The sequence below is a fragment of the Lagopus muta genome, chromosome 14 (genome assembly GCF_023343835.1).
Source record: "Lagopus muta isolate bLagMut1 chromosome 14, bLagMut1 primary, whole genome shotgun sequence".
In the NCBI taxonomy this organism is placed as follows: Eukaryota; Metazoa; Chordata; class Aves; order Galliformes; family Phasianidae; genus Lagopus; species Lagopus muta.
Genome location: NC_064446.1, coordinates 10,966,543 through 10,988,892, shown reverse-complemented (window position 1 = coordinate 10,988,892; position 22,350 = coordinate 10,966,543). Strand labels below are relative to the sequence as shown.

The window sequence follows — 22,350 nt, the reverse complement described above, 5'->3', positions numbered from 1 at the left end:
GTTTCTGAGCTGCATAGAATTTAATGGACTGAAATGAAGGTTGTGCCACTCGCCTGGTGCACGGGCTCCGAGCAGCAACGCCCGACGCTGCGGTGCACGGCGTGGTCACCGATTGCCGCAGCGTGGCTGGCGGCCGTCGGCCTCGCACCGCCCGGCTGCGCGACGCCCGCCCATGGGCGGCTCTATGCGCCGCCCCTCCCCGCTCGGTTCCCGCGCCCCGCGGGGCTCTGCGGACGGCGCGGCTGCGCCCCCTATCGGCGGGCGGCGCTGCCGCCCGCAGCCCGGCATGGAGGAGGACGAGGGGGCTGCGGGCGGCGCGGAGCAGCGGCACCCCCGCCGGCGGCCCGGGGCCGAGCGCTCCCCCAGCCCCAGCCGCCTGGACGTGAGCTCCAGCCGCTTCGACCCTCTGCTGGCGCTGTACTCCGCCGACACGCCGCTCCCCTTCCCCTCCGCGCCCTGCTTCAACAACCTCGCCGAGTATGAGAGCTTCCAGCGCGGCCTGCTCCGCCCGCGCGGCCGCCGGGGTCCCTCCGCTCGCCGCGGCCCTTCCGCCGGGCGCTCCGCCCGCCGCGGTCCTCCGGCCTCGGACCCCGAGCGCATCCAGCGCCTCCGCAGCCTGATGGTGAACGCGGGCCCCGAGCAGGACGCGGCAGGCGGCGGCACGGCACGGCGCCGGAGGGCTCCGCGTAACGTCCTGACCAGGATGCCGCGTAAGGCGTGCGGGGCCGGGGGCTTGGGGCTGTGTGTGGGAGTCCGAGCGGTTTTTGGTGTTTTGTTATAAATACTGCGGGATTATCGCGGTCAGAGCATCTCAGCGCTGTGACCTCCACGCCGTTCTTTATGCAAAGCTCAAAACGTTCGGTTGTGAATGCCTGAAGCAGAAGTTTTTTCTTGTGTGGGTGCCAAAGCATAACGAATGCCTTGCTGCAGGTGCTTTATGAACCCAAATCTCGTTGTGTTTAGGATTCCCAGAAGGATCGGCTTTAAATATTGTTTCGGTGGCTTTATATGATGGCTGAGGTTGGAATACTGTGACTGAAACAGAAGGAAAAAAGAAAAACAGCGTAAAAATTAACTATAGGGTGGCCCAGCAAGCAGCTCACGTCTGCATTAAGAATGTATATTTTATATTCATGCTTATCAGATGAGGCAGCACTTGCTAAGACACAATACCTGAATATTTTTAAGGTTCTTCTGAAAAAGAAACAGGGATCTGAACTGGCACTCTGAAAGAACTGAAAGGATCCTGTGAGTTCTCAGGGTTGGTTTGAAAATGTGCTGTGTGGTTAAAAGCATCAGTCTGGTGTAGTGACTGTGTCACCTGTGCTTCAGAGCATGGTTTGTTGTCAGTTAGGTTGGAGAAAGTCTCTGCTTGCCCTCAAATCAAAGCTAGGAGTAGAGGAGGCAGCTTGTATTGGTGTGAAGGCAGTTTTCTCCAGCTGTCCTGGCAGTGGATATGGAAAGAAGGCACTGGATCTCAAAATAAAAAAAAGAAATGATTCAGGTTAATTCATGGGGAGCTGTTGCATGCAGCCAGCCTCTGCTCATCAGCTGCCATACAGTAACATTTGAGGTTTGCAGTGTATACCTTTCCTGATGTGCAATCAAGCCTTGAGTTTGCATCCCCTAAAATGCAAGGAGAAGGATCATCTCTGGTTGAGATATTTTTGTTCATACGAAAAGCTGCCGGAGGACTTAAATACTTCTCATTCTAGAGGAATTGTTTTGTACCAAGACCTGCTGCGCTTCCACTGTAAAGCAAATAATTTCTCTGTGCATTTATTAGGAATGCATTTTGTTGAACACCAACCATGTTCTCTTTGTGTTTCAGTGCATGAAGGCAGCCCACTGGGGGAGCTCCACCGCTGTGTCCGAGACGGTGTAAAAATCAATGTTCACATCCGCACTTTCAAGGGGCTCCGTGGAGTCTGCACAGGCTTCTTGGTTGCATTTGACAAGTTCTGGAATATGGTAATTACCATTCCAAGCCCTTCATTTATAGCTGCAACGCTGAAAACTTGAAATTTGCAACAGTTGTAAGCAAATTGTGTTTATAGATGTGGTATTGTGGTCCCTAAATCTTGTATGCCTTGGCATTGAGTGCTGGGTTTCAGCCTCAGTGGTGCTTGGTGTTGGGTTGGTGTCTGGCTGACCCCCAGCTGCTCAATAGGTCTCAGGTAGGGATGGAGAGATGTTGAAGAGTACCCAAGTGCCTCAAAGGTTTTATGTAAGAACCCAGGAAGGTGGAATATGAGGAATATCAGGAGCTTCTGATGATTTCTCTGGTGTTTTTCATCGATAAGTTGCTTTTGCACATTGGTGAAAAAGCTTTCCATTCTTCTACCATGTGTACATCTTAGAGACAGTGGCTGTGAAAGAACTATTTGTGAGCCTAGGGCTGTGAAAAGCTTGGAGATAGGTGGAAAAAAAAACAGAAGGATTTTGCAAGCATGGCTCAGAAAGATTTTGTAAGTAATATGGGATGAGTGTTGGGCTTTGCTGTTACTTTTATACCTCGGTAGAACTCAGATGACACAAAGCCGTCTCCAAAGCACATCTTGTTCCTAGGGTGGATTTTCTCTCAGTTAGAATACCATTTCATAATGCTATGAGACAAAGCTGGCCTGGAGTCTCTGTGGGTTTTTTTTAATTTTGTGCTTTCCATCTCTTTAATGTTCTTCTAGGCCCTGACAGATGTGGATGAGACATACAGGAAGCCAGTTCTGGGCAAAGCTTTCTATGCAGAACCTCAGCTCTCACTAACCCGGGTAGGTAACCCTCTGCCATTCTAATGTCCTGAGTATCTCACTGTTCAGTGTAGTGGAAGAGGAGTGTTGACTGGAAAACTTACAACTTACAGTTGAAATGTTTTACCTCCTTTTATTACAGGTGACTCTAAAATGACTTGAACTGAAAAGTTAAGTTTTCTGAACTTCTGAAAGTAGTTTGGCTGTAGTTCAGAGTTACTGATGTTCTCTTGTAGAATTTCCAGTGTCAGATCGTAATTGCTGTCACTGCTTAGTACAATATGCTGATCTTCAATAAGCTCAGTCCCTGGTTCTTGATTGGTTTGTTCTATACTGTCTGCTTTACACTACCACATTTTCTGCCCTCTGATAGCTAGTGTAAATCCAACATAAATCTGGCATTTTATGCCCTAGCTAGTTTGGTACAAAAGCTCTTTCTGCACCCATGATTGATACAGTCCTCATTTGCTCCATCAAGTGATTGCCTAACTGGTACTAATGTTTGTGGAGTGACAGTTTTTCCAGCCAGCAGTGTGTCTGTTTTGTCTCCTGGACTTCTAGCCTATTTACTGCGAAGCCCAAAATTCTTCATGCTGCTGCAAAGCAAAAGTCTAGGATCCAGCTGCAAACACATGTTTGTGAAGTTGAAAACTGAAAAAATGATACGTGAACTTCTGAACAATGGAAGAAAAAAAGTGTGACAGGGCTGTGTCTATTCAGTGGCATAGCTTGGGGCCTTCTGAACAGGAGCATCACAAAAACTTTAAATGGTTCCATTGCGCAGAATTTGCTTTTAAATTCCTGCCATTTAAATCTCTTTTCTTATAGATCCCGCCCTTCTTTAAAAAAAAAATTAGTTGAAGATAATCAAGTTGTCATTGTTAATTTTAGCCAGCTCTCACTACCCGTCCTGTTGCTAGGAATAGACCACCTCTAATAGACAAGAATCCTTTTCATTTGTCAGTATTTCATAAAAGCTTGGTGCTGCCAGAGTAAAAGCAGTCCCTTTTCCAGGTTCTGTATCATGTATTCTTGGATTAATGAGCTCATGCAGTGCTTTGGATCTGCTGCTGTAGCTTTAATTATTTTCCTATTGTTCTTGGTCTGCTCACCTCCCAGAAGTGGCCTTCTTCAGTTTGTTTTCGGGAGCACAAAGAATGTTTCAGCACGCATTCCTTGCTGTTTGAGGCTCCTTATCATGAGGGTATGTGTCCCAACTGGGGACACAAGGATGGAAATCTCTCTAGTTAACAGCATTACAAGAGATTTGGGGAAAGTGAGCTAACAGAGTGACTTAGTAGCTTTCTGTTGTACCTGACCATGGTTAAATGCTACTGCACATCAGTATTGCTCCCACATTCCTTAATTATTGTGTAAATATGCTTATGTACCTACAGAAGATCTATTTACCTTATGTCACAGCTTGACTTTGGCAACAAAGCATGGTATTTATTTCTGGTAAAGATTCTTCATTCATTGAGTATTATGAGAACTGGTTTGGGACCGCGTACTCAAATACCATACAGAAGTGCAGAACAAGAGGCTTTCCTTGTTTTCTGAATGGTCACATACAGAAATGTTCCTTTACAGCTGTTTGACAGACTCAAGCTGCAGGATGCCTCTGTGAAGAAGGGAGCTGACTCAAAGGCTGTATCGGGGGAGCTAGCCCTGACAAATGACTCTCAGATGCCTGGATGGAAAGTTGGATCGGGACGAGGGAGAGAAGAAGATGAGCATGAGAAGCAGAAACGCTTGGGCAGAGGTGGAGAAAAGAAGGTGCCAGGAGACAGTTTGCATCTGGCTGTCAGAGGTGAAGCTGATGTGGGCAGCGGGACTGCTCACACAGGGGGTGCTGCTGCTGCTGGTACCCACACAAGAAGCCAGGCACGGAGGAAAAGGAGGCCCAAAGTGGATTATCAACAGGTGTTCACACGTCACATAAACCAGATTTTTATTCGAGGAGAGAACGTCTTGCTTGTCCATTTAGCTCATTGACTTGGATGAGCCTTCGTCACTGTATTTATTTGATAGCATGAATTGCTGTGGTAGCTCTCATTCCTATGTAGCATTCTTGTGAATGTGGTACTGTGACAGGTTTCCCACTGCCGTAACCAGGTAGGGGAAGTAGTTCTAACTGGAGTATCCTGAGCTTACTGCCAAAGCAGCCTCCTTCAGTCTCTGCTGGGGGTCTCAGGGTGAGGTCAGCAGCACGGTTTTGCTTTGTGAGATGAGGGAGACGAGCACAGAGCCCTCTGCTTCTTAAAAAGTAAACAGCTACGTCAGGAAGGTTGGCCGAGAATGTTTGTGCAGTCAGATATAGGAGCGAACTGTGACTTATGATTACAGAGCTGAAGGTGAGATCTCCACCCAAAACAAATCACAAGTGATATTTTGCATGTTCTGAGGAATCCCTGATTTCACACGTTCCAAAACCAACCGTTTATCTGCCATTGTTACACGGATGTTTTCTCTTCCAGATGTAATTCTGACAGTCAGATTAAATAATGTGTGAAAAGGGGGGGTGACATGCTACTGATGGCTCCATCGTTAGCTCTGCAATGCTACGTGTGATAGAAAACCTCTTGTCTCAGTTGAAGACTGTTCTTTTTCTGTTAACGATTGCCAGGATTTAATCTTTTTTCAGTGTCAAAGCTTGTGCTCTTATTTGCAGTGCCATGCTTTCACCATGTGTCACCAGCAAGCAGCTAATGGAGCTGATGTAGGGACCTCCACATTTGGGGAATATCTCTGAATGCTGTGGATGCATATGGAAAACTGTGCTTTTCTCTTTCACCCATTTGGTTCTTGTTGCAATAGCAATATCTGCAAAGATGCAGTTTTCCTTCTCAGATACAAGTGTTCATGCTGAGCACATCGTGCTGTGTGTAAGTGACTTTAAGTTCCCTCTGTTGAAACTAGAGGTGCTCTGTCTCCAGCTGTTCTCGTGGAGCACAAATTGTCACAATTCTTTTCTATCTGTATAAAAGTCAAACTCAGCTCATTGGTCATTTTATTTTAGTGTTCTTAAGCTGTGACAGATCAGGCCAGGCTTCTGCATATATAAACTGCTTTCTGAGAGTTATGTACAAAAGTTTGAGGGTAAATAATGCTGTTAAATTACTTAGTCTGTTCTCTTGGATGGCAGAGGACGCTAGATTTCATGCTGCTGTTCCCATTTTCATAGCAACTACCTTATACTTCACAGCAGCTCTGGTGTGAGGATGTGAAATTGCCAGGACAACAGGTGAAACAGCTTTCTAGTGCTTTATAGCAGGTCTTGTGTTGCATACTGAGGTCATAAGTCCTCAGACTCACTGAGTGAGTGTCCTCTTGAATGACATGTTTCTACTGCAACAAATGCAGCATATTGCTTGCTTGTCATTAGGAGTACATCTGGTGCTTGGGTGAATTACAGAACTCATTTAGCAGGAGCTCCTGGGCACATAGAGCAGCTTTGAGCCTCTGGGGGAGCCTGAAACTTTTATGTCAGCGTTTCAGATTGAGGTGGGGTTGGATGACTGATCAGCACAGCCACTGAGAAGCAGATCTGACTTCAGACTGGGACAAAAGTACCTCAGATTGAGAAGTACTGTGGAGGCAAAAACCAATTTCACGGAGTTCAGAAAAAAAGAATATTTACTATTTTTTATTACACATAACTTCAGTGCTGTAATTCCTCCCTACTATGAGCTCAGCACTGAGCAGATTCGTCCCTTGGAGGTTCTTGCCTCCCCTTGTGCTGTTGTTTGTGTTGATGTGGGCCGCTGTTCCCTCGTACACAGTTTCCTTCTTTCAGTAGTTTTTCTCCTCTGGTTGCTCCTTTCTAACTTTGCTTTCAGAACATTGTTCATCTCTTTACCCTTGGTGGCTCTTTCTAAACCTTTCCTGATTGCCTTTCCTTGCACTTGCCAGCTGAACAGAATTCTCACAAATTACTGCAAGCATATGAAGCTTGAAACAAGGAACTTCTTTCTGCTCCTGAGTTCTCAGCAACTTCCATTGCAAATTACTATTTTTCTTTATTTTGTTTTCAGCGGTGTTTCTTTTTTCTCCTCCAATTTCTGACTGGTTTGTTTCTGTTTCAGCTCTGTGGGCTGACTGTATCTGCCTCTTCCATTCACGTGTGCCAGAGGCTGCTGGTTTGACACTCCCTTTTCTCTCATACTTGACCAAGGGGTGTTGTATCTCCACTCTCAGGCCTGTGTTTATTTTTCTAACCTCATATCTGTATTTCTCTTTGTCTGCCTGTTTCTTTCTTTAAATACTTCTCTATATCCTTTCTTACACATTAAATAAGATACAGCTGCATTGAGTGTTCTTTCAACTTCAGTGCCCTCTTTCCATGCCACTGACACTTTACTTACTTCACTTCACTTCACTTACTACAAGAAGTCTCAGTGTTTCCTTTCATAAAAGGTTTTTTTCTGGAATCTTACAGGTGTTTGTTGCTTCACATCTGTTTCTGTTTGTAGATTCTATGAGAAATGCTGGTGCTCACACTTGCATTGGTGCCTTGATTTTTATATTGCTGACCTGTTCTTCCACAGTCATCATCTCAGTCCACAAACCTGGTTAAGATTGATGCCATTTTATTTCTTTTTCCTCTACCTCATCATTAAACTGTTCTTCCTCTTTTCTCATTGCTTTCTTATCTCTGAACTTGATTAATCAAGTTTCTCTTACACTTTAGCTGTAATGGTTTGTGTGGCGTTCTTCCTTTATTTCCTAATTCTTACCCACTCCTCATTATTTCCAAGCTGCTTCTTAAATGCAGGCTCTGCCTTTCTCCTAGTCTTCTTGTTCCCTCCTTTTTCTGACAGCGTATCATTTTAAGGCCCATGATCTAAGTGCTGTTTGATGAACTTTGTGTCACTCAAACATTTGATTATGACTTAGCAAGTGATGCTGTATGTGTTGTCACTTGCATGTTTAATACTTCAGATAAAGTTTCTCTTTAAATAAAATTGAATGCGATTCCGAAGTGAAGTTTTCTACCTCACTGAAGTATTCATGTAAATTGAACAAACCAAAACCACTTTGTTATTTTGGTTGCTGTTTCTGGTTGTTTCTTTCTGTGTTTTTACCTTTTCCAGACACAGCACAGATCTGGGTTCTTCATTCAGCAGCTGGCACCTCCTGCATTCCTTTTTTGCTGTAGTGTCACAAAGGTGTGAGCATAGATATCTGAAGTTACTGCGCTAGAGACTGAGAGCAGGAGCAGGAGGCAGCCCTGAGACACAAAGTAAAGGTCAACATGTTTTGAGACAAGTGTAAAGATCCCTGGGGGGGGGGGTCACCTCCTGGTTGCATTCTGTCTGGTGTTTCTGGGATGTTTTTCAGCCTGTTGGTAAGCATTGATTCTTAAAGCCTATTTATTGTGAGGTACCAAATGATTGCAAGGAGCAATGTTTATTGACCTGCCTTTGAAGAAGTGCTGTGATCACTGGAGATGATTTTAGGATAATTCCTGAAATAACAGATGTGAAACTTGTGCAACGTTGCAGTGCCAGCTGCAGGTATATGATACAGAACATGTGGCTTAAAGCAATAGTCTTAGAATTAAACTGGGTGTCACAGATATTTCTCAGTGCCACCATGTGCCTTTCTATTGCCAGCATAGTTCCGTAGGGAATGAAGTCACATGAGACCTTTAAGAAGGGCTGTTTTGTTGGGTTTTTTTGAATGGTGATATAATTCTGAAGTCCTTTTCACACAGTCTGAGTGAGATTTTCATGGCACCACAGGACAAATCCTTTATGTGCTGTTGGGAAGTGAGGAAAACAGTGAGAACCAGGCTGAGCACCGCAGCGTCAGCCTGTAGTTGTGAGTATTGTTCTTTCTTGGGAACCTTTTACTCAGGTGCTTCATTTTTATCAAACACTTGGGAAGTACAGGGTGGAAACAGAATGGATAAGGGCAGCGTTAGAAAGGAACTTGTAGAAAGCACAGCTTTTAGTCCCTCACCTGACTAGTCTGGTTTGCTCATTGCCTGAAAGTTTTTCTGATCTAGAGTCAGGCGCTAGCATGATGTTACTGAAATAGGCAGCACATGGTGGTTTTTGATTGCTTTTCTCCTTCAGCGACTGGATTGTTTGTTTCTGATGCAGCTTTGCCCTGGGCACTGTTTGGAAGCAGGTCTCAGCAGGATGCAGCTGGAGTTGCCCATCAATTGCAGTGGATGAAGAAGTTCTCAGGAAAAAAAAGGCAGCAGATATAAAAGATGTCTGATTTTTGTTGAATTTAGTGTTGTGTCCAACATGCTGCCCACAATGCCCTTTCTGTTGCCCAGTGGCACTGACTGAAATGAAATCGGTACAAAGAATGATTTCATCTGATCTTGAAAGAAAATGGGAAAACAGATGGGTCAGCAAACTTAAGTATCTGAAGATGTATAATTGCAGGTAAATTTTCAGTCTTTGATTAGACAGAGCAGAACTATAAGCAGCAGTTTAAAATGAAGGCTGTGTGGCTGGATACAATTGCAAGGCGCAGCCCTCAGAGGTGAAGCAGCAGCAGTAGCAGTCGTACAGTGATTGCTTCAACCAGGCACACGCTTTCCTGGGAAGCTGTTATGTGTTTGTGGCTGCCTCAAATCATAACTGCAAAATACTGTGAGTTGATATAGAGCTGTTTTCTGCCTGCATCACAAAGTGTAAAGAAGAAATGCTAGATTGTGTATCTTCTGCAGCCCAGAACTATTTCAGTTCATGCTTTCACCTCTTGGCATTGGCTTAAAAATTGGAAGCTTGTACTATAGCAATTATAAGACTGCCTTGTTAGTGCTTACTAGAAATGATATTTAAAAATTAAGAGATTACAGGATTTATGGAATTACGTGATACTGATACAGTGACTAAAGGTTATATTATTGTGCTTAAGGCATTACAAACCAGAAACCTCTTTTCTGAAGTATACTATGAAGATGCGCAAATGGAAATGTATGAAGCCACTGTAGGAGCAAGAGAAGATAAATAATCCTTCCCTTCTAGTGCAGGAAGATGATCTTCGTAGAGTGAGGTAGTTATTTCCAAGCTGGTTCTCCCAGCATTTCCATGCTTGATGGGAGATGGGCATAAACAGTCCAAAATCCAAAGTGACTTAGGCACAATCACAAACAGAGCTCAAAGGGACACGAGTCTGCTTGCCAACTTGAATATAAACAATCTTAACTTCACAGTGAAAGTTTCTAGAAGAGCAGTTCCAGTTTGTAGCAATCAGGTGTCCACAACGCTGGCAGGGTGCAGCTTTCTTGGTGTTACTGTCTCCCACAAGACGTCTGTACAGCGGTTCTCCTAGAGGTGTGCTGTCCTGTGTTACCTTGTGTTTTACACACAAAGCAGTGAGTGTGCAGAGGTGATGCTGTAGTGCAGCCTCCATTCGTTGAACCGTGCCCCAAGGGTCTCTGCCAGGCTCCATCCCTTATAACTGATCCTGCCTCTAAAAATGTGCAGAGAAAACCCAGTGGGAGAACAAACAAGTAAGGAGATTTCCTCTTTTGAGGCAGGGCTGGCAGGAGGCTTGGTTTTCCTCGTTAGCTTTCTGGGGGTGTGGGAGGAAGGACTGCTTCAGTATTCAGAGGAATATCAGAGCTGGCTTGTCTCATGATGTTTACACGTCCTTTCAGATGTCACTGTAAGTGCTCCTGCTCTTAGCTGGGAGGAGTGGAGGCCTGTCAGGGAAGGAAAATGGCTTCTGATGTTCCTGGATAACTGTTTTATTAGCTGCTACCTTCACAGTGTACACTTGGATGACTTAGCTGAAGAAAATTAGTACACCTGAGACTTTCAGTCAGTCTTGTATTCATTTAGAATGAAAAGTAGTTTGATCAGTTTGTGTAAAAACATATCCATCTTTTTTTTTCCTCTCAAAAGATCAGTGCTCTCTCTCAGGCAAGAAATGAAAGCTGCTCCTGCTCCTTTAGTGATTGCTTCTGATTTGCACTGCTTCAGAGCAAAGTGCAGCTGTGTCATTGTACCTTCTGCCTGACAGATCATCCTGAGATGAGAAAATGAGAGCAGTGCTCCATTTCTTTAACACTAAAATGGGCATTATGAGAGGAGCAGTTGTGTTGACCTCTTTCCAAATGGTGCATGCATCCAATATAGCTGCATGGACTGGGACTTGCAACCAATTAGTCAGTTACAAAGCTTCCCCAGTGAAACACAAAGGGGCAGCACAACCTACCAGACCCATACGGGGTTGGAAGTCAGGTGCTGACAAATTCCAACCTCACTACTGCCACTCACTCACTGAATGGCCTTGGCATGTCACTTTCCTATATGCTCCACAGCTGTAATCCATCTGAGAGCATCCTTGCCTGTCTCACCAGTATCTGGGGGAGCAGTGAGCGCTACACAAGTGCTAAGTATTGTTATTAAAACTATAATATGTCAGGTAATGCAGATACACACGGATCATCTGCCCTCTTCAGGCACTCGACTGTTAGCCTTGTGTCTCGGTACATGGGAGGTGTGCCAGACATCAGGTGTAATGACGCACTTCAGTCCTGGAACTACTTGTGTTTTCAAGGTGACTTCAATATCTGTTTCACACTGCAGTGCCATGTTTGGGTCAAACTGATAAATAAGGGTGTAACTTGTTTGTAATTCCTTCTCCGTCTTCCTATTTTGTTTCTTAGGAAGCTGATGCTGCTATGAACATATTGAATAATACCAAATTTGCAATATTCTGCTTTCAGATATAAATGTTTATATTTAAAAGTGCTAAGACTACACTGCAATAAACAATATCCATTTAACAGTTGGCTTCAAAGCTTGCTTTTTGTGCTCTCTCTAGTATATTTATGACAGTGCTTAGGACAGGCACATGGATGTAGGGGCCACAAGTTCCAACTGCTAGTGCTTCTATCCAGTGTATGATCTGAGGGAAGCAGTTGTCTTTGTGTTCAAAAGCATATTTGGCCACAAATTAACATCACCATAGCTGTCTTTTAGAGATGCAGAAAGGAAGCGAACTTCACACTGAAGAATGTAAGTACCATCCTGATCACTCCAAGGGCTGCTACATAGGATGTATCTTCCACTGTGCCACCAAGAGAGGGTTTTCCAGGAACTGGAGAGTTTTAGAGCTGCCATGCAGTGTGAGTAGAGACAGCTTCTGACTGCCAGGAAGCTGATTGGTCCCACAGTAAACGGTGCTGGTGTGTTTGGATCACAGGTGCTAAATATATGGGTGCAGGTTGCTAGAGGTGATAAGAAATCTGTTGTGGAATTCAGGTGTTTTCTAAAGGAATCAACCTGCCAACTGCTTAAAGAATACAAAATCTGCAGTTTAAAGCTACCAGCAGCAGTAGGAGGATGCATGTAATGAGAAGGATCAGACAGCAGCAAATTCACAGAGGTCTGTACCCATTGACTTTCATTTGCATTTTAAAGTGCAGTTCTGCACCAGGAGCATGCCCTTTCTGCCATGTGTCTGGTATCTCTCTGATGTCACTGCAGTCAGAGTGGCAGTGGATTCTTGCTTGCTCTTTCAGATTACAGCTCTGTCTGTTTAATTGACAAGTGCAAAGGACATGAGTTGTTTGATGTTCCCGCAGGTTGTGAAGCACGTGCTCTAATACCTCCCTAACCGGAGTCACATCAGTTGGTTTAAGTGCAGCAGTTGTATTCCTGAGCTTTCCATGAAACAAGTTTGGCACTGCCACGGAAAACTGGAGCTTTTTGCATTGTTCTACTGCTCTTAGCTATTAAAACCTAAACTGTAGCTTTGCCAGTGTAAAAAGGCCTGCTAAAGCATGGTTGGAAACTTCAGTCTCGTATGCGGACTCAGACGTGTGGGTTGTGTGTACTTGCTTGCAGGTGACGTGCATCTGAGAGTACCTGTGCAGACAGTTGTCTCATATCCAATGAGACCATTGCTCAGGTTAAGGGAAACGATGGCTGGAGCAATAAGGCACAGTTAGAAATTCCAGTTCTGAGTTTAGCTGCTGTCCAGGTATTCTGTGTAGCACATTCATCTCACCACAGTTCTGATGTCAGTTTGGTTTTGAAACCTGTGAACTGCTGGAGCTTCTCTGGCGATACTGAAGCTGTTGGAGGTTGGGACCGCATCTCATGCGCTCACCCCGCCGCTCCCCGCCCGCTGCAGCCGCGAGGTGGCAGCAAGGGAAGGGGAATCCCGCGGCCGCCGAGATCCCGAGGGGTTGGGAGGATGGGGGGGAGGAGATCCCACTGCGAGCTGAGATTCAGGTTGGATTTACAAGGAGGGTGGTGAGGCAGTGGCACAGGTTGCCCAGGGAGGCGGTGGTGCCCCATACCTGCAGACAGCCACGGTCAGTCTGGAGAAACTCTGAGCACTGATGGAGCTGTGGGTGGCCCTGTTCATTGCAGAGGAGTTGGAACACATCTCCTTTAATGTCCTTTCCAACTCAAACGATGCTGTGCTGATATACAGGCTGGAATCCTATATTGCAGAATACAGTGGTTGGAAGGGATCTCTGAGGCTCCCCCAGTCCGCCCCCCCCACTAAGAGCAGGATCCTGCAATATAAGTACTCAGTTAAGCATCCTCCTGGGTTTTGAATATCTCTGGATAAGGAGAGCCCACCACATCTGTGCAGTTCACGTGGAAGTGACGTGGTGTGGAAAATACTGAAATAGTATTCTTTGAGCCCGTGGGCGCTGTCGTGGTGTGGTCACACACAGCTGCAGCAGAGGCTTGAAGGGAACCAGCCCCTCTTCTGCTCTGCCCTGCTGGGGACCAGCTCAAGCACAAGGGGTTTGTCACATCAGTGTGGTCAGTGGAACAAGCGCGCAGCACAGCGATCAGGAAAAGGATGTGGGGGTTTGAGTGGAAAATCTGATGCTATTGGACTGATGTAGCAGCAGGAAGGATGGCAAACAGGACATTGCACAGCAAGGGGCAGAAAGAGCAGAGTAGAGAGCTGTGCCTGTTATGAGTGAACCAGAGTGAGCCAGAAAGGAGGAAGTGAGTGATTTTACACTTCTCTGCTGGAAGAAGGGTGCTGTGGTGGTTCTTTGGGAAGCATGGGTGAATGTTGGGCAGTATCAGCAAGTTTTCAAAAAGGTGGAAGAAACAACTGAAAGAACTGAAAGAATTTTAGTTGCTTAGAGGCTCCAAAATGAGAACAGTGGGAAGTAGAGGGAAGATGGGGACTCTCAGCAAGACCTCCCTGCACCACACACCTTGTTTGTCTTCACTCCAGCTCAAACCTGGGATAAATGAGCTCAAACAATGCTGGAGGGATACACTTCATGCCTCTGCTATTAGCTGCTGTAATGCCTGTACTGCTGGTTTAGAAGCTGTGGTTGGGGTGGGGTGCTACCAGGTCACAGCACCAGGGTGGCAAACTAGGACTTAAACAGCTCTAAATTCAGCCAAATATTTCAAATGGGCACAAACCTCAGTCTTCTCCAGCACCCCTTTGCCCCCCAGCTTGGTGTTTATGATGTACGTTTGCTAAACCACCTCCATCAGGCAATGACAGCTTTATACCTGTAAGATAGCAGGTAGTTATTAGTTTATTTTAGAAACACCTGCATTCTTGTCATTCCTCCTCCAACCAGGATGCTTTGAAGCCGCCCACTCCTCAGCTTGCTGTTTTAATTAAAAACACAGACCCTTGAAAAAGCAGGTTGTACTGTCTCCAACCTCTTGAGACACAGCAAACATCAGTGTTAGCGTGCAGCACTTGCTGAGAGCCATCCTTGGCCTCGTGTCACTGTCATTTTGCAGTGTAAACTAATGAACAAAGAGCTGCTATTTGTCACGATATCCAGTGTAAGGGCTTTCAGGGAGTGCTGCGGGCTGACAGGGAGATACTGCAAGAGGCTGCAGACCCTGACCTCAAGTAACAGCTTCAAAGGAGCTCCTGAAAAGTTCTGCAGCACCCAGAAGGAATTCTCTTAGAAGGAATGGAGCAGTCAGTGCACTTCAGTAGCTAAAACTACATCAAGGCTTCTGCTGACTTGGTGGAAATGACATTGTTTTGCAGGGAAACGCTGTTCTGTGAGGCCTGCTTTTCACCTGAGGAAAAGGAGCTGTGCCTTACGTGATGATATGAGCTCGCACCAGCAGTGTGCCTGCAGGGAGTGTACATGGGAAGGAACAGGGGAGCAGAGCAGGAGCCACAGAGCACTGTCCTTATCTTGCTGTGAGGGGGCGAGACAAAGCCTCAGCTCCCAGGGAGGATGGCACAGCCTGTATCAAAGGAAAAGGTGGGAAATCAGAGACGGATTCACCGAGCATCTTTTAGTCCAGATGGCACTGCCTGCTTCCCCCTCATCCTCCTCCTTACCTCCTGCCCCATGCTCAGTGGGCCAGGCACACAGCTCCCCATCAGTGATGTTTCTCCAAACCCTGTGTTGTTTGCAGGTGCTTGAGGTTTCCCTGAGGCTGCAAGCCCCAGCGCAGAGACTGGAAGGTGGCAAGCCAGTGGTTTGGCTCTTCCTGCTGCCCAAAGACAGTATCCATGGGCAGAGCTCTTTGCTTGCTCCCATCAGTGCTTGGAATCCAGGTGATGAAAAAGGGTGACATCACTGTGACATTTCCATGTATTGAGACAGGAATACAGAACTTCCATCACCGGGTCAAGAAATTCACACACATTGAACTGGGCTGGAAAAAACAAATCACCCAGGGTGGTGTAGGCTCAGAGACAGACGATCCTTCCTCACCTCTTCACACCTCGGTGGGCCTTGGGGGGATGTGGTCTTCTGCCCAGAAGGGTGAGAGACAGCGGGTGAACAGAGGCTGCTGTGGAGAGACCTGTGAAGGAACCCGATTTCCTGTCCTTTAGGAACTTAACCCTTAGCATTCCCTCATCCTGGGTTTGTTTGCAAGTCAGAAATGGGGAAAGATTTTGGTAATTTCAGTATTACCAACAGTTTGTTAAAAGACTAATTGCCAAGTAGCTTATGCATGTGGGACCATTAGTAATTCTGTAGCTATGCAAATTAAAACAGTGATGTATGATTTATAGCTTTAATAATGTTCTGAAGGCTCTTAAATTTTAATCAGTTGCAACATCCTTTTTAATATTCAATTACTTTATTAACTAATTAGGTCACTTGCTGAAAAAGCACATAAGGCTAGTGCTATTTTAATATCAGCTGAATATCACAAAATACCTTTGAAATGGTGTAAATGGTTTATTTATTTTAAATAGATCATTAAGATGCTACAATTAATAAATCAATTACAGAAGAGAAGGAAGAAAAGACAAGAAATTGATAGATGGCAACCCACAACAGCAGCTTCTGTACTTACTTTCAAAATGTTCACGGGGATGCTGAACTCAGGGAATGTACCTTCCTAGATAATTTGTATTCAGCTGAAGGGATAAGGTTCAAGATATGCTTGGTTCATTACGGATGCTTTTTTTGTATGAATTTAGCTTTCTGATTGATAAAAGCTTCCAAATGACCTTGAAAAGTAAAAGTATTTAAAAGGACAGCCCTCCATCACGGTTTGCTCTTTTGTCCATCTCAGAAAGATAAAGCCATTACATCTTATTGCTGCTAATTCTAGGGTGAAAGGCAGAGCTCCTGGGAGGGGGAAGGTGTGCTGCTAATCAGTGACCCACCTGCTGTGCTCCAAATGGACGTGGAGCCCAATCCTCAGGAGAGCCAGAGCTTTGCTGGTTGGATTCGCATCTTTGCTAAAGCAGGGCAAGGAGTACATTTCGACAAGGTGTTAGGGAAGGAGAAGTCTTTCATCTATAGGAAATAAGAAAAAACAACAGAACCAAACCCTGGACTAGACTAGCCTGCCTAGAGATGCTATCAATCTAGCACGAGTTCTCAGTGACCTCCAAAGGAGCATCCATCAGCTGCCAAACTCCCTGCCCACATGCAGCAGGATGGGCGATACAGGCAAGGAGGAAGGGGAAGTGGAAGATGGGACATGGATGCTTGAAGAATAATTACCTTCATAACCTGCAACACAACCTGGGCAAAACCAGCCCAAACTTCTTGGCTTTTCCACTTCTACAGGCAGTGGAATTGCACCTTCACGTTTTTCTAAGCAAGGAAACTATCGCAGTTCCCAAAACAAAAGATGCACACGCCTCCATCCCAGGGCATCTGCAAACAGGTTATTTAACAGTTGGCTTTAAGTTTTACCACCACTCCGACTTAAAGTGAAATTGTAACTTTTCTAAGAACAATTCTAGCTCCTTAATGTTTTCCCATAAAAAAGAATTACTGATGCTTCAGGTGGCTGCTGTTCTGCATAATCATCCATTGGCAAGAGAAGGTATCTGGATTAGACATTGATGCATGAAGGATTTGGATGCTTAAAATAATGCTAAATCCACATTTTAAAGGAGGAAATGTCAAAGGAAAGGACTTGTACAAACATAAGAAATGCTGCTACAGGTTGGGATAACACACGATGCTACATATTTTGGAACAAGCACAGATAAAACCCTTAAGAGCTCAGATGTTTATGCAGTCAAATAGGGTCACTGTCATGGTTTTTAGGAGTGACTATTTCACCTACCACAACCCTGTTGTACAACACAGCTCTCAGGCTGTCCTCAGTCCCCTTACAAAGCCCCGGTTCACAAATAAGTGCATTTCTATCACATCCCTGTGCCTTCTCCTCAGTCATTTCTTCACATGCATGGATTTCCTCGCATAGCAAATCATTTGGGTAGGAAAAAACACCACCTACATCCTCCTTGTGAAACCAAACACTAGCTGGACTTGCATATCACAGGCAACATTGCCTCACGCTCAACTGGTACCAGGAGAAAGAAGGATGCAAAAGGCAGCAGAAAGCAGCCACAAAGCACTGAGGTTCCAGCCCTCCCCCGTCGCAGCAGGACGCAGTGCCACAGAGCCACCCATACCAAACAGCCACTGTTAACCTCCCCAGCTCGATTCAGCGTGACAGTGACACTTCACAGCACATTGCATCCAATCTCATTTGAAGCTGACAAAGATTGTTTCTGTTTTATATCTATTGGTTTATTAATGGACTACAGCCTCTTAAGCAGATGCATATTCATTAGATAGCCAGCTGTTAGGAGGTTCCCAGATGTCGAAAGTAGCTCTGTCTTGGAATGCATTCTTTTCCTTGCCATGAAACAAAGTAATTGTAGCTCTGTTAAAGAGCCAGTTAATTAGTGAACTAGTACCGTATGGCACATGATTTAAAAAGAAGAAAAATCTGTAAATTTGTGAACAGTGAAGACAGTTTTGAAACTCAGGGCTGAGCTGCACCGTACACATGGAGCACTGACGACAGAGAGAGTTGGCTTATGCCATGTAAAGAAATCCCAGCTGCAGACATACAGGGATACACTGAGGTTTGCTCCCTGCTTCATTTGCTACACTCAGCAGATTTCCTTTTACTGCTTATCCTTACGTATTTTAAAGGCTGCTTTACCTGACGAGGACCAAACTTCTGTAGATCCCAGCTAGGTAAAGTTGTAACCAGACCAAGCCATGCAGACTGAATTTCAAATTCCACAGGCCCCCATTTTGTATCACAATATTTGCAGGGCTCACCACATTGTCTTTACAACTTGTTTCTGCCTTTCTTTCCCTGGAGCTCTACAAGCAGCTCCCATAAGGCACATCTTAGAAGTGCAGCTACAACAATAGCCATCCTCTCTCCCACCAGCCCAGGAGCTCTCCCACAGAGCCGTCTAAAAGTTAGGGAACGTCAGCTCCAAATCTGAGTGCTTTGGAAAACATTCACAGTGATTGTGTGCTTCTGGCTGATGTGAACAAGCTGCAGAGCCACACGTTCCATCACCACACAGCCCCAGCCTCCTAGGAGCAGCACACAGTGCTGCTTTGTCCTCAAGAAAGAGCTGTGCTTCAATTCCCGGTACAGGAAGAAGAGGACAACTCCTGCTCTCCTGCTGCAGGCAGAGCTCCCTGGCTGGAATAACTGGAGGCAGGTATTCAGTATCTGGTTTCCAATTCTCTCATTCTTTTTGCCAGTCAAATCTGTCAGCCAGTGCCCAGAACAGTACATCAAGTGATTCTTCAGCATGCTGACATTTCTGACTGAAAGTTTCCTTAGCAGGCAAATATTTTGCTTAAAACAAAGATTTTCAATGCGCAGTCAAACCCTGTGGGTTTGCCTGAAACAGTTGTGACTTTTAGCGAGTGGTGGCTTTGAATACTTGAAGGGTGGGGGAGAAAAATTACATCTCCATGAAAAGCTTTAATCAGAACCAAGTGAAGATACTATAAAATGTCATACGCCATAAAAGTGTTTACAGCCACGCACAGAGGAACACAGAGGCAATTTTGTAGAGTGACTCCTGGAGCAAAGGCCTCAGAGAATAAAAGTGTCTTTAGATATTTGTTATCCTGTTAGAGTTGGCATCACCTTGAGTATACAATGCCTGCCTGCATTATGTAAACACTTCATTGATAAATCCCTCCCCCACCTCCCTTAAGCAGTGTCAGACTGTTCTTAGCTGACAGATATAGCTGAAACAGATGCTGCTATAAATACCCTTGTTTAGCTGTTTTGAATATAATTCCTTTTGTAGAACACAGTGGATGCTCTAGTTATCCCTGAACCTGCACCTGTGCTGCAGTTTATTACTCCTTTGCACATATTATGATTTTATTTTTTAAGAAAGGATTGAAAAAACTACACAGGGAATGGCTCCAAATTTCCTGACGTACAGACAACTTTTAGAAAGGATTTCACTTATTTTGACTACAATTTTCTTAAGTCTACCACCTCTGCACTCTGTAGCTTCTAAAGTTGACCTCTTACTACAGAATACAGTCTATCCCCTCTCTTTTTTCCCTGTAGGCTCTAAACTCTAGTTATAGATTGCTGCTTTTCAGTTTGGTGTACAAAGGCTATGCTGCTACACTGCCAGCAGTCACAGCACTTTCAAGACTGCCTACAGTTTGTCCTTCAACCTGGAGCACTGGTCTGTGACTGGTCTGGGGGGGAAAAGCAAGGATGTCAGATCTGGCCAATGGCCAGCGTGGCAAAGCTAAATCCATGCTGATATGGCAGCACACCATGCAGCCACATGCTGCATACACACTAGGCTTTTGGACAGTTTGCAGTTATAGCTGGACCTGGCCTTAACAAGAACATAGGAGCATGGCTTAGATTATACTCTAGTTATTCTGAGGAGGAGCTGATGAATGGTCAAACTATCACCATGCACACAGCAGCTCATTTGTATTTTACACCTGGAAAGGTAATTTGTTTTCAATTCTTAATATGCTATTTTTCCTATCACCTGAAATATTGATATTTTATGATATCCATCTTAAATGTGGTCAATACATTTTGCTTAACACTCACAATCCATTTAATATTCTGTCTCTAAAGATGTAAGCCATATTCTGCTAAGCACAATAACCTACACTCTATGTCCTTCACTTTAAGTAAAGGAGAGAACAGGTGGAAACTCCATGAAAAAGGCTCTCATCACTGCAGGTAGCAGTTGCATCAGGGTGCACACGACCTATGTTCCAAAGAGATCTTATCACACCATCCTCTCTGATGTATATTTTGGTTTATAGGAATTCCCTCCCATCTACCTGCAGAAATCAGCAGTCAATGAAGGAACTTCTCGCACTCCATACAGCCCTGTTCACAATTAAAACATCAACCCACAGAAAGAATGATGCATGGTTTGGGCAGTGAATCAGTTCAGTGCTACAACTGGTCTGTAAGCCCACGTACCACTAAGGGATCTTTGACAAACCCAAAGATCCACTCTGGACTGACCAAGCCTTTTCCAACAGCGTTACTCTGATAAATGCTTAGTTACAATTCACCACTCAATTAGATGCCAAATCATCAGTTCCTCAAAGAGATCTGAGCAATGTAAACAACAACATGATCTTTAAACTCAACGGCTACTATTTAACCAGCTAAACTTACCTTAAGAGGACAGTATAATGAACAGGTTTGCCCAAGTCACCAGAAAGCCTTCTAAAGGCAGCAACACCAACTATAGGCTTAGTTCTCCTTGTCACCCATTTACCCTCCAGAGCTGCCTTTCTTCCCACCACTATTTTGCATATATTGAACCAGTCTGAACCTTCCCATCTGTCAGCACGAGGTTTTGAGGGCAGTTATTCCAAAGAAGTCTGAAGGTTTCAGAAGAGGAACCAGAGCGCTCTCTCCCACTCAGCCGTTAAAGCCTGCCTTGATTACTTTGATGTAACAACACTTGAAAGCTCCTATTCTTTGAAACTAATTTAAACACATTGAATTGTTGAAAGATTAAAAACCGCAGTCAGCTAATTACACTCACTCTCATCTCTTATTCAGCAAATGAATCACTTTTCATTACCACTTAGCTGAAGTACATGAATTTCTGCCTAATTAGAAATGTTGTAGATGGAACATTAGCAAGGCTGGAGCGGGTCAGGATATCTTGCCTGCTTCATTTTTAATTCCTAACAGTAGAGCCAGATAGGAAAGGCTTCAGATAAGAAGTCATTAAACAATTTTAAATTATTTATAAAAATTACTTTGCCCAAATTAAAATTATTTTTTTTTCCCCAAATGCTCTCATAAATGTCAAATGGAATGAAAAGAAAAGCAGCCCAACATTGATTTTAATGAACATTTTAATGTTATGTATAACAGAACATTATGAATACAATGGAAACAAAGTTTTATCAACTTAATAATAAAAAAGAAATTCAACGTAAGAAAAGGGAGGAAATAAATTTCATACCTATAGTATAGTGCTTATTCTTACCAATATTCCCAGCTTGTGAATATAACAATATCTTTGTATTCCACATTCTAGAATCATGATTCATGTGAACTCAGATGCAGATTTAGACAAGGAAAAAAAAAACAAACCATAATTCATTCTTTTGTTTTCAGTAAATCAGTAAAATCTTTGACTGCTACAGGTTTCCTTTATTAATATATATATTTTATTCTTCTATTGGCTTCCACAGTTGCTAATGCCATATTTACACAAAAGAATCACTAAATGTGATTTATATGAAAGCTAAGATCAAATGCTGTTGGATTAGGTGGGGTTATAGATTTACTCAACAGTGTAATTCATCTTGTTATTTTTTGTAATGATGCAAAAAATTAACATTTTTGCCTTTTGACTGCTGCTGACACTGTAAACCAGGGGTTCCATAGGGATACTGGTAGAATAAATGATGCTAACTTCCACTGTAAAAGAACTGCAAGAAAGTGCATTTTCTGGAGTTTTGTAAAAGGAAACCTTCCAGCAGTCTCAGTCAAATCCTCTCCCAGGCTTGCAATGGATATCAGTTATAACAATGGTGGCACGTAATGCCCCAAAAATCTGGTGATCACCAAATTGCTGAGAGACGACTTTTACAATAAAAATTTGAGTAATACAGCAGCGTGGCTGGAACATTAGCAAAAGTGTATGTACATTCCAGGTCCCTTTGAATTAGCCATAATCACATATGTAGGCCATTTTTGGACAAAAATATATATTCTTATAAAAAACTGATTATTGTACTTCAGTGACTTCAACTGTGGACTTAAGAGTGGTAGTAAAAGGAATGATCCAACCATGACAAAGTGATCAGGGAGAGGGGAAAAAGAAAGTCAAGCTCTTCAAGAAAAAGAAAAGTATAAAATTAGATTCAATCATTTTTACTCAACCCCCATTC

General features: G+C 44.2%; 1 protein-coding gene across 2 annotated transcripts; it reads left to right on the top strand.

The window, feature by feature from the left end:
* Positions 1-268: 268 nt before the first annotated feature.
* On the top strand, positions 269-21,546 carry LSM11 (LSM11, U7 small nuclear RNA associated). Of its 2 annotated transcripts, XR_007379756.1 has the most exons (5): positions 269-710; positions 1,832-1,971; positions 2,685-2,768; positions 4,338-14,946; positions 15,104-21,546. XR_007379756.1 is itself a non-coding variant. In XM_048960174.1 (4 exons), the coding sequence occupies exons 1-4, from the start codon at positions 287-289 to the stop codon at positions 4,740-4,742; spliced, it is 1,053 nt and encodes a 350-aa protein (XP_048816131.1). In that variant the 5' UTR covers positions 269-286; the 3' UTR covers positions 4,743-21,546. The 2 variants fall into 2 exon arrangements, 1 of the variants encoding a protein (XP_048816131.1); XM_048960174.1 differs by having other exon boundaries at positions 4,338-21,546.
* The last annotated feature ends 804 nt before the right edge of the window (positions 21,547-22,350 follow it).